At 32.2% G+C, this 13,355-nt stretch overlaps 1 protein-coding gene across 2 annotated transcripts; it reads right to left on the bottom strand.

The window, feature by feature from the left end:
- Positions 1 to 201: 201 nt before the first annotated feature.
- Positions 202 to 10,552, bottom strand: LOC139526152 (cartilage matrix protein-like). Of its 2 annotated transcripts, none has more exons than XM_071321285.1 (4): positions 10,435 to 10,552; positions 8,869 to 8,884; positions 6,833 to 7,420; positions 202 to 758 (listed from the first exon to the last, which is right to left on the bottom strand). In XM_071321285.1, exons 1-4 carry the CDS (start codon positions 10,465 to 10,467, stop codon positions 637 to 639), a joined length of 759 nt encoding a protein of 252 aa, XP_071177386.1. In that variant the 5' UTR covers positions 10,468 to 10,552; the 3' UTR covers positions 202 to 636. The 2 variants fall into 2 exon arrangements, with proteins under 2 accessions (XP_071177386.1, XP_071177387.1); XM_071321286.1 differs by having other exon boundaries at positions 6,833 to 7,054; positions 10,435 to 10,548.
- Positions 10,553 to 13,355: the final 2,803 nt, after the last annotated feature.

Here is a 13,355-nt window from a genome sequence, read left to right as displayed (position 1 = left end):
GGTAATGGACCATGATATAGCTTGGCCTTCATCATCACTGAAGATACATTAATTGCCACAATTTTCAATTTCCTCCAATAAGCATATGGATAATGGCATATTGACATACAACTTCATTTCATAAAAATCAATTATAGTAAAATGTCAACAAAAACAAACCACTTTAAACTATTAAAAGTATAATGCTTTATATTCTGCCACTATTTATTTTTATAACATGTACAATAAAGAAATAAATTTTACACCATAGATGAAGATTTTTTAAACTTCATAAACAACACGTGTTACTAAGTATTATATACTAATATGCATACAAAGTTGTACCCCTAGATAATACAGGACGTATTTAAAAGTTATTTCAGTATATATAGAAACCTTATTTAAAAAAAAAAGATATCTTAAAGTAAGTAACCTATAGAGATATATTATGATTCAGTGTCACACTCTGTTATCGCCTTTATGCCCTTGAACATTAATATTGACAGTTTCAATTTCATTTAGTAGTTTTATTTTTGTTAGTTAAACAAATACAAGACATTAAAGAAGTGGTTTTTTTTATGCATCAAACATGAAATGTAATATGCATTTGTACTAATCTGTTTCAGAGCAAAGCATTCACTGACAGGCAGTTTTTTTTCAGAAATAAAATAACACGGAACTGATGATAATTGTACGGGTAAATGTCAAAACCAAAATGTATACGTTTTGTGCTCCATTTCCGGGCGGACATTTTGATCCAGTCTGACATTCCATTGTCTCTGAAATACGAAAAAAAAAATTATAAGCCAAACAAACTTATCATTTACAGTTGTTGAAAATATCACGTGTTCATCCCAATTAATTATATTGAACAGTAACATTAAGTATTTCACATTAATGTATTATACAGTAAAAGTTGTTAGCATCCTATTTCTAGTCTTACCAAATCGGTTGTTGCTCTTTTATTTTGAAGAATAATCAGTCTACGTAATAAATCATTCATTAATACTGAAAATGAATGTTATTTGTAAACATGAACAAAATAGTTATATACATAATTGCATAGGAAATAATGATATTTTACTAACCACCATCAGTCTTCTATACATTTTCATCTAAATGCCACGTGCTTAAGCACCCTTTCAATCAAAATTATTAAAGACAGTTTACAATTCATACGTTTTATTCCATTTAATAATAAAGTTGAGAATGGAAATGGGGATTGTGTCAAAGAGACAACAACCCGACTAAAGAGCAGAAAACAGCCAAAGGCCACTAATGGGTCTTCAACTCAGTGAGAAAATCCCGTACCCCGAGACGGGTTCCAGCTGGCCCCTAAACAAAATTGTGTACTAGTTCAGGGACAATGGACGTCATTCTAAACTCGAAAACATATAAATGAACTAAAATTAAAAATCATACAAGACTAACAAAAGCCAGAGGCCCCTGACTTGGGACAGGTGACAAATGCGACGGGATTAAAATGTTTAATGAGATCTCAAACCCTCCCCCTATACCTCTAGCCAATGTAGAAAAAAAAAACAGGCAGCAATACGCCCAGTAAAACTAAGTTTAAAAAAGAGTCCGATGTCACAATAGGTAACAACAGAAACCATGCAAAATGACAATGAAACATAAATTAACAAAGAACTACTAGTAGTTACGGACATGCCAGCTCCAGATCTCAATTAAACTGATTATGTCTTCATCATATGAAAATCAAGCACAATCCTTCCCGTTAGGGTTTAGTATCATACCATAATAAAATATATGAGAAGAACATAACCCTTATCATGCCACAACTGGTTTTAGAATAAATGTGTTTACATACACGAACGAATCAAACAAATTGAGATAAATAAACACAATATGATGGTGACAAGGGAACATCATCATTTACAAATGGAAAGTTAGAAATAGGAAATGAAAAATTATCTCTTTTATCATATATTTTGGTATTATGCTTCCCGTTAAAGTTATATAATTATCAAGACCCAGGAAAGGACAGTGTTCATTGTTAGTATTAGCTTTATGCAAAGTCAGTTCAGCCGGATAAATCTCTTTAATGTACTCACTGAAGTCGTCATGATTGAGATCCAATATATCATCCAAATATCTAAAAGTGTTATTAAATTTTTGTATCGGATGTTGTTTCGATGTGTCTTTGTTGATTTAAGTCATAAATTGTAACTCATAACAATATAGAAATAAGTCCGCAATAAGTGGTGCACAGTTGGTCCCCATTGGAAGTCCGATAACTTTACGATATACGTAATCTCCATTGCAAACAAAAATGTTACCTACTAAATAATCAAGGGTATTTCTACTATCAAAGCAGGTCCAATTGACATAGCTCTTTCGTTTGTTGTTATTTAAAATGACGTAAAAGAGTTTAAACATATATATTCGCATTCTGACTTTTTAAATGACCTTTTAATTAGGTGTTTGATTTGTTTCCTAATGAGATTATTATGCAATGTTGTATATAGGGTAGAAAAAACACATTCGAAATCATCCATATAAGCAGTAATTCATCAAGTACTTCCAACAAATTTTTGACACTCCAAAAGAAATTAATTCCACTATTTTCAAAGGCCTAATTTGAACAATTTATCACCCGTTTTTTATTGTATAAAGTGTACTAGTTTGTAGAATAGACAGTTTAGTAGTGGAACAATGACTTGAAACCGAAATACATCTATATTTGTAAGGTGTTTTGTGCAGCTTTGGTAACCTGTTCATGGTTGGAACGTTCATTCTATATGGTTCTACTGTTAAGAAAAAGCTCTTAATTTATGTTTGTTACAGATGTCATTTTATGAAAATGAAGTCAGATGGAATGTTGGTGAATTCGCGCATTTCTCAACATACAATTTACGACAAACACTACTGATACTATAAGCAGCCTTATCAAAAACAGACAGGGTCAAATAAAAATTCCTTGGCCAATTCTTTTAGCTTATGTTTGATACGAGACAGAGGGTTATTATGGTTGCTGTAAGGAGTAAAATGTTCTTTAACATGTTCTATACTTATTTCAACTATGTTCATTCCTGGATTAAAAAAAGAATCTAATGATTTCTTGTTAGCTTTTTCTCGTTTTATCCATTCCGAGCTGTAGGTACGGAGTGAGTCGTGGATGATGTTACGACACTCATTCTAATCAATAATTGACGGGTGACGATATTTAGGTCCTTTGTTGAAGAATCATTTCAACTATCAGTCACGAACGATGTTAAGATCTCTTGTTTTAACATGGGAACTGCGGCCATAAATGTATTCGGAATTACTGTAATTACATGAAGTAGGTGAATTGTCACTGATATTTACATCTTTACACACTTCGCTATATATAAACACATATTTCCGGAAATATTTTTTGTAAACATAACAAATAAGATGGAGTTCAGTATGAATAAAAAAGCCAGCAATTTGTTCTTTGACGAAATATTTATTTAAAATACCGGCAATATTTATAAAATCAAAATCTTTATTGATATATCTGATTTTAATAAAACGTTTTTTTGTGATCTGTAGGACGATCAATTTTGGGAAACAGTGGTTCTGAAAAAGGAAATCACCAATTCACCAACATTCCAACTGACTCCATTTTCAGAAAACGAAATCTGTAACAAACATAAACTTTTAGCCACCGCTTTACAAGCAGAGCCAAATACAATGAAAGTCCCAACTATGTATTGGCTTCCGAAGCTACACAAAACCCCTTACAAATATAGATTTATTTCGTCTTCAAGCCATTGTTCAACTACTAAATTGTCTATTCTTCTTACCAGCACACTTGGTACAATTAAAAACCTGATAATAAATTGTTCAAATAAGGCCTTCGAAAATAGTGGAATAAATTACGTTTGGAGTGTCAAGTACTTGATAAATTGCATGCTTATATTGGTGATTTTGAATCTGTTCAAAGTTTTGATTTTCTACCCTGTATACCACATTGCCTCACATTCTCATTAAGAATAAATTCACACACCTAATTAAATGGGCATTCAAAAATCAGAATGTGAATATATATGTTTTTATAACTCTTTTAGGTCATTTTTTAGTAGCAATAAACAAAAAAACTATGTTAATTGGACATGCTTTGATACTATGTATGCCCTTGCATTTTTACTAGATAACATTTTTGTTCGCTTTGGGGATTCCATATATCGTCAGATTATCGGAATTCCAATGGGGACTAACTGTGCACCACTTATTGCGGACCTGTTTTTGTATTGTTATGCGTTACAATTTATGACAAAAATAAGCAAAGACCCATCGAAACAACATCTGATAAACAAATTTAATAATACTTTTAGATATTTGGATGATATTTTGGCTCTCAATAATGACGACTTCAGTATGTATATTAATGAAATTTATCCTGTTGAACTTACTTTAAATAAAGCTAATACTAACAATGACCACTGCCCTTTTCTCGATCTTGATATCTATATCACTAATGGAAAGCTGAATACTAAAATTTATGATAAAAGGGATGATTTTTCATTTCCTATCGTTAATTATCCGTTTTTAGATGGTGACGTTCCCTTGTCACCATCTTACGGTGTTTATATATCTCAACTTGTACGATTCGCTCGTGTATGTAACAATGTTTTAGATTTTAACGAGATAAATTTATGTATTATTGAAAAATTATTACACCAGGGTTTTCGATATCACAAACTAGTCAAAACATTTACTAAATTTTATCATCGGTATAAAGACATCATTCGTAAATATAGCTCAACATGCAGACTTCTAATACGTTCAGGTATTTCACATCCAATTTTTTATGGTAATATTCTTTATAAAGCACAAAGGTGTCAGTATTCACCTCAGAAACTTACAAAACCTTTAAATAGACTTATTAAGAAGGGATATAATTACGATACTGTTGTCAAGTCATTAAAGATTGCATATTTTGGCGTTAATATTGAGTCACTGATATGGTCTTTGCATCGGAACTAATCACATTATTTTTTAAAAACAGTTGTTGGCATGACACGGGTTATGTTCTTCTCATATATGTTATGATGGTATGATACGAAAACCCCTAACGGGAAGGATTTTGCCTGATGTTCATATGATGAAATCATAATCTTTCAGTCAGTTTAATTGAAGTCTGGAGCTGGCATGTCAGTTAACTGCTAGTAGTCTGTTGTTATTTATGTATTATTGTCATTTTGTTTATTTTCTTTGGTTGCATCTTCTGACATCAGACTCGGATTTCTCTTGAGCTGAATTTTAATGTGCATATTGTTATGCGTTTACTTTACTACATTGGTTAGAGGTATAGGGGGAGGGTTGAGATCTCACAAACATGTTTAACCCCGCCGCATTTTTGCGCCTGTCCCAAGTCAGGAGCCTCTGGTCTTTGTTAGTCTTGTATTATTTTAATTTTAGTTTCTTGTGTACAATTTGGAGATTAGTATGGCGTTCATTATCACTGGACTAGTATATATTTGTTTAGGGGCCAGCTGAAGGACGCCTCCGGGTGCGGGAATTTCTCGCTGCATTGAAGACCTTTTGGTGACCCTCTGCTGTTGTTTTTTATTTGGTCGGGTTGTTGTCTCTTTGACACATTCCTCATTTCCATTCTCAATTTTAGAATAACCATATGCCATTATAATTTGAAAGATTTCATATCTGCAATTTTTAAATTTGATGTAATTTATTAACAGGTGAAGAACAGAGCTTGTTAACAGATAAAATGTGTCGTGGGGTTTGAAATAAAAATTAGGTCCGAAATATTTGTATTGTTGATACGAAATTCCCTTTTGTTGCGATTTATTCTACGTCCATGACAACGGTTTTTATAATTAGTTTTAGAAAACTATATCCAAAATGTGAACAGAATCGGTTCTTAATGTATTGACAATTCCCATGATATTATTATTAAGACCAAAGGATAGACTGTCTGTTTTTTTTTATTCCAATTTAATTTAATTATTTTCCGTGATCGTACAAACTGTGAATCAGATTCAACAGGCTGCTTATTTACTATTAAAGTTGAACTGTTAAATATCTTATGGTGTAACAAAATGATACTTTTGAATTTATGGGGTCTTTTAAAACGATAAAGGTGTTCTTGGGTGTGTTTTGGTGAGGTTCGTGTTGCTTAGTCTATATGTTCTATGTTGTGTTTTGTGTACTATTGTTTGTCTTTTCTTTTTTGGCCATGGTGTTGTCAGTTTTTTTTGTTTATCTATGAGTTTGAATGTCCCTCTGGTATCTGTCGCCCTTTTTAGATAATAGTGTCAATATTCCTCTACGTGCTATATATCACATCCCGTTTTGTTTCATGTGAGTAAACATATACTGTTAGTTTTTCAATTTATATCAGTTCAAAATTTAAGGAATATGTGCGACCATTAAACGTGGACCTTACCGTATTGTTGGAGGAAAGACGGGGACACGTAAGTCAGTTTTTGGTATGACACTTATCGATAATAACGATTTTTTTTATTACAGATGTTAGCAAATTGTAGTATGTATAGATAAACTTAAGTTATTGTTTATCTTAACAACAAAAAATCACATTTTTAAAAATCTATCATGCTGTTACAGTTACAATTAATCTAAAACAAAAGCCGTCAGTAAATAAACATGATAAAGTCAAAATGTATCCGATCTGCCTACTTTTGGACATCAAAATTTGATACGATCGTTTTTATCAATTTCGTCTACCTCACAATATATTGATAGGCACTATAATTATTAAATATTCTTTTCATATATTGTAAAATATATATTCGCACAACAACAGGATGTACTAACAATTTTTAGTTATAATAATTCAAACTTAAATGAAAATAGTCTTTCTTATCGATTTGTTTTCTTTACTTACCGAAACATGCACGTTTTAATAGCATTTCCTTAACTTCATCTGAATTTAACTGTGAGAAACTTGACACTAGGATGGTAAACTTTTGATCTGGATCGCTGGATATTTCGTTTAGCTCGTCGACACTGATATATCTTCCAACCCCAATGGCAAATATGAAAGCTCCTCTGTCTTTGATCAACGCTGCTTCGCTTTGGGTATGTATTCTTCTCTGGCTATGTCCATCTGTCAGGACAATAACAACATCTATCACATCAGACCTTTCTCCATTATCAGGAGCGAAAATGTGTTCATGCGTGTATTTTAAAGCAAGATATGTCCTGGTAGCGGGACCCCTAGAATGCTGAATATAATTTATAGCAGAAAGCACATCTTTCTTGGTTGTGTAATCATTGAATCCAAAATGGGGGAACTTATCATTACTGAAAGATACCGCAGCAACACGTGTCGCGCCTGAACCAACATCAAGGAAGTCGACGAAGTCATTTACAAATTTTATTTGTTTTCGGAAGTCGCTCTTCCGTATACTTGCGGAGGAGTCAATAACAAAAGCAAGATCGATCTTTGTCTTACACACTGGTCTGTACTTTCCTGATGAATTAAAAGTGATACAGATATAAACATAAATTTCATTCAATAAAATCACGAATAAAATTGGGAATGTTAAACGGGAAATGTGTCAAGACACAACAACCCGACCAAAGAATAGAAAAACAGCCCAATGCCACCAATAGGTTTTAATTGTAGCGAAAAAATCCACCACTCGTAAAAGTTATTTATAAATTGTTTTTGTTTTTGGAAGTCAATCCCAAATGCAAGATCGATGGTGAAACTTAGTCTTACACACTGATGGTCATATGTACCTGCCCATTGCCACTACATTTGAAACTAAGAATTAAAAAAAACATGACAAGAATAAAGATTAAACAGATATAAACATAAACATCGTTCATATACATGTGATATGATTTAGGTACGAGTAATACGTGTTGTTCAACAAACTTTATCAGATACATGACCAAAAGTTTGGAGTGCCACAATGTATATATATGAAATACAAAGATATTAAGAGAACAGTCAAAACCTTCTTAACTTATGAACTAATAGTTACGCAATGATAAACATACTCTCTAAATTAAAATCAGCGTTAGGTAGATTTTGGTATCTAAGTAATACTTTTGAGTCAAATTTGGCTTCCTAGTATTAGAATATTCATACATATATGGCTTTTAACGTTTTAATCATGAGCGTTCTGGGTGAAGGTAAATCCAGAAATTCACACCCGATGCACCAAATGTATGAAGTAATATTTTAATTTACGGAGAAAACTTTTCATTTGAATTATGATGATACAGAAGCACTGGCTATTGATCGGGTTGAAAGCAAAAGATAGCAATAATGCGAAAAATAAAGTTAGAGTAGCAGACAAAATCAATAGGTTTAACGGTCATATATAACATAAGGTTATCCTTCAAGCTGATGACATACACTATTAGTAAAGACAACTTATCTAGTCATTTCTAAATGTGTTGCAAGTACCTAATTCATCTGACTTTTTCAATAACAGCTGACAATAAATGAATTCTGATGTTTCCTCTAAGTTTCTCTAAGATGTTAACATAATTTAACAAAGCAGAATTGCAGCGATAGAAAAACTATAAATAAACAACGGATTCTACAATTATATCAAATGTTGCTATACATTCTCTATTCTAGACATTCAATTTTCAATTTTAAAACACGTAAAACGTCAGGTGTCGACAGTTAGCTGCCGAAAATACAGTGGTTGGTTATTATTATCTTTTTGTTTTGTTTGGCAAAATGTAGACAAACTTTATATTTTTTTTTCGTTGCTCTGCAAACAAATACATTTATTTTTATGGGTTTAATTTAATGTTATCAGTTATGGTCGACTGTCCAAATGACAACAAGTAAACTTTATTACCGTAGAACTGAATTCATGCTGACAATAAAAAGATTGGAAATCGGCTAATAATTAGAAAAAAATAATGTAACAATGACTGTAAGTTTGTACTCACCGCTAACAAGGAAGACCTAAAAGACAATGAGATCAAACTGTATTAAAATGCCACATAAAATAACGCATAAATTAGTTAGTTCGTATTTGTGTTTGAAAAAGAATCACGGTACCGATCTTGTTGCACTAGATGCACATTTAAAGGTAGATGTAATTGAAATGAAAAAAATATATATGACCGTTTAGTTTAGTTTAAACATATCTATGTATAGTTATTACAACTTATATTAATTCCTTTCCACTTTTTGGTTGCTAGCGCTGCCTTGTAGCGGCATTAGCCTGCTCTTTTTCGAAATCTACAAGAGTGTCTTTTACTTGCAACATATATTGCTCTCTCTTAACACGGGTCAGCCATTTATCGTCCCCTTCCGATGGACTATCATCATTTCTCAAGACCATACTCGCAAATGGTGTCAAGGGAGAGCCGAACAATTGTCTTGCCAGAACAGGGATCGAACCAGGAACCTTTGTGTTTGTAGTCCGATGCGCTAATTACCACACCACGGGACCGTGCATCAGACAGAAACAAAACAAAATAAAGTGAACAAAAATATACATTAGCTGAACTTCTTGTTTTATATGTCTTAGTATAGATCTGATATATAATGACATGGGTATATAACTCGTCCTCATTATAGTAGATGAATCAATTAAAAAAATGTATATATTTACCAATTCATGCACGCGTATGTCGTGCACATAAAACCCATCAATGGCACTCAAATAAAAATAGCTGCAGTACATAGTCAAGAACGAAACCGAAAAGAAATTATCAAACAATGATTCCAAAATGTTTTGCCACATAGATAAGCATATGATATTCCAAAAACATGTCTATTCTTAAACATGATCATGGAAATATCACTGGTTTCGTCCTTCTTCACATGAAATACCTGCCTCATATCAGTGTGGTAAAAGAGAAAAGACCAATACCCCTGTTTTATTCAACAGACGAAATAATTATAAAGATTTTGTATCTTTACTAATATAGTCATTTTAACACAGTGGCATAATGCAAAAAAGAAAGGGAACGGTCTATTAAAATTTCCGAACCAGTGGTAACGTCGTTTCATGTTTCCCTACGTTGACTTTTTTAGCAAAGCAATTTCACCGCTGTTTCAGAGTTTGTTTGTATTAAGAAAGTAGATCAAGGTTAAGCAAAACAATTACTTGAACACATGTATGTTTGTGTTCATCATTTTCAAACGTTTTTTTTGTAAACGTGTCAGTAAAAAAGAGCATTTTTAGACTTCTGATTCACATTCACTGACAGTATCAGTTATCTTCCATGATTAAGAAAGAAGGAAACTCAAACAGTGTCTGTTAATGAAATAGTTTTAAAACATAAATACACAAAAATAAAGAAAAAAATATGTAACGGGCATTTAAGTATATGGAACAGAAAAGGAAGTAAACATGAACTAAGTAATAATAAATAAAAACAAAATTCACTTTTGTTTCTAATTTATCCCTCAAAACCAATTTGGCTATTTCTTTATTAAAACAAATTTATTACTAAAAAAATCACTTTGACCAGGGAATTGTAAAGGTATATACATGTACTTACAAAAGAAAGTAGAACAAACCAACGAACTTCCATACGTAATAAAATTCTTAGAAAGGTTTCTTCTACACATTAAAACCTCTTTCGTGTCATATCATATCTTTTACCACTAACAAAAAAAAAGATTGCCTCGCATTAACATAAAACCAGTACAAAATTTTGATATTTAGTGTTAAAAAAATCAATTGATCCATTATGTTGGTAGAAAATGCACATAACAAAGATATAATCACATAATTGCTCTTGTAAAAGGCCGAACAATTAATAAAGATAATGATGCTAAAAAGTTTATAATAATGTAATAATATTTGTTCAAGCTTATGGTTGGTTTGCACAGCTAAAAGTTATATCAGTAAGACAAAAAAACTGCTGGATTGCTGGTTTGGTTAGCATACTTAATTAAGATAAAATATGAATACTAATGGAATAACAAAAAGTGGCATAAAGGAACCCATTGTAAAAATCAGTTCCAAAAATTTTACTCTAGAAAAATTAACGACATTAATTAAAGAAGATAATAAGAAAGTGAATAGCATCACAATACACAAACATATCTCTTATTAAAAAAATTCTTACTAGCTTGAACACAATCATGCCTTCTAACTCCATCTTGTCATCCTTGACTTTCGACTAAGTATCTAACAAAAACAGAATGCAAACTACAGAACAAAACAGATAAATGAGAAATTAAAAAAAGTTAATTGCTATAAATATGCGTCCGATATTTTAACTTCTATATATGAGCGTTCCTGATAAAAAAAAAGAAAGCTCATTAGGCTTAGCCAAAAAAACTAATTTTGATTGATAATCAAATTGATAAGCAGCACCTTAAATTTACATAATGCACCTCTTATATATGTTTATTCGTATTTCGGGTTGACCGTCCTCATTCTAACTTAAGGATGTTTGCTCCTCTTGTTTTTGAATTGTTGCCATATTTTCTGAATCCTCTGGTTTTATCCATATATTGCCATTTAGAAATTTTGCCCATTAACCCCTACTTTTCATTTCATAATTTCATCACATATAGTTTAAAAAGCCATATGTGAAATTCTTATAAAATCCTTGCTATTTTTTCATCGTTTTTGAAAGAAAAAAGGAGCCAATCTTAACTGTATGAAAAATCTAGTAAGATTTATTTCCCGCCGAATTTTCAATGGCTTATATCTCGAAAACTAGTACACGAACCCTTCATTTTTTTCTGCTTTTTTAGTTCTTTGTTTATATTCTATCAACTTATAATAGTCTTTTAAAAACCTTGTTATTTTGAAACAGAGGAGCGAACATCCTTAAACAGCAAATCATAGAATACTGTATTTTAATAATAGAAAATCTTATTAGTAGCAAATGAAAGTAAAGTTTTAGGTTTGACTGAAAAAATAAAAAAAAAATAAAATATTTTTATGCAAATTCTCATATAATTCCGTAAAATACCAATGTACATATGTATCTCATACTATGAATTTTACATATGGTTCCTTTTAATGGTAAAAACCGATTTTTCTTAGAATCTTTTGGAACAGACAACAAAATCGCAGATCATTCTTCATTCAATAACAGTTGCTGCCAATTTAATGGAGGCAGCAGTAGTATACCACTGTTCAATAGTCATAATTATACCCCACGTAACGAAGATGCAGAGGGTATAATGTTTTGGACCCGTCCGTCTGTCTGTGTCTGTCCATCCGTCTGTCCGTCCGTGAGTCCGTCAGTATTGTTTCTTGTCATCGCAACTCCTCTCAAACCAAACAACAGAATTTCATGAAACCTTTTTAGATAAAAAGGACATACTATGTAGATGTGCATATCGACAGAAAATAACGATTCAATTTTTTTTCTAGGAGTAACGCCCCTTTGAACTTATTTGCTTTGATATTCTACTGCAACAGTTTGTCATCGCAACTCCTCTGAAACCACACAACAGAATTTCATGAAATGTTGTAGATAATAAGGACATACTATGTAGATGTGCATATCGACAGGAAATGTGAATTTTACATATGGTTCCTTTAAATGGTAAAAACCGAGTTTTCTTCGAATCTTTTGGAACAGACAACAAAATCGCAGATAATTCTTCTTTCAATATTTAAATACATGTAATAGTTGCTGCCAATTCAATAAAGGCAGCAGCAGTATACCGCTGTTTAATAGTCATAATTATACCCCACGCAACAAAATTGCGGAGGGTATAATGTTTTTGACCCGTCCGTCCGACCGTCTGTCAGTCGGTCAGTTCGTCAGTCCTGTTTCCTGTCATCGCAACTCCTCTCAAACTACACAAAAGAATTCCATGAAACCTTTTTAGATAAAAAGGACATACTATGTAGATGTTAATATCGACTGAAAATAACGATTCAATTGTTTTAAGGAGTTACGCCCTTTGACCTTATTTGCTTTGATATTGAAACGAAACTAGGGTACTCTATATGCGACCTTAACCGAAACTTTATATAAACTAGACAGCAACCTAACTTTTCATTTAATCTATCTCGAGGATAGGTTCAGCCTATGCTTTCGCTCTAGGACTTCTATTATAGTGATGCCCGACTAGAATATATTAGAGTTTTATTAGGTATAATTTTTACCGGTCTATGCCACCAGTTTATAATTTATTTAAAAATGTGTTCTGGAACAAGATGTCTGACGTTCAGTACTCTCCAAGTCTCAGTTAAGTGTGACTTCTGGATTCCATCACCAATGGTAAATAAAGAAGGTTTAGACTGCTCCGAGGGCCAACAAGATCCTAACCTTTGACCTTGACAGCAGTCATGCTATCCTAGTGTAGGACTAAATGAACAATTGAAATAACAATCTGGACTGTTACCAAATATACCAGGATCTGGCAATACCAGTTTACCAGAGAAACCACAGTCCCAACCTTATAGTTTGGGAATTAGTCCAGAAATATACTGCACCTCTATAAG

This window comes from Mytilus edulis, chromosome 6 (genome assembly GCF_963676685.1).
Source record: "Mytilus edulis chromosome 6, xbMytEdul2.2, whole genome shotgun sequence".
Classification (NCBI taxonomy): Eukaryota; Metazoa; Mollusca; class Bivalvia; order Mytilida; family Mytilidae; genus Mytilus; species Mytilus edulis.
Note: the sequence above shows the minus strand (reverse complement) of the source record. Positions and strands in the feature narration are given on the sequence as shown.

Coding starts and splice junctions, on each gene's coding strand:
- LOC139526152 (XM_071321285.1), bottom strand. CDS start 10,467: ATGGAAGTTCGTTGGTTTGTTCTACTTTCTTTT. Junction 759..6,832: donor ATTAAAACGTGCATGTTTCG/GTAAGTAAAGAA, acceptor TTCGTATTTCAG/AGACAATGGAATGTCAGACT.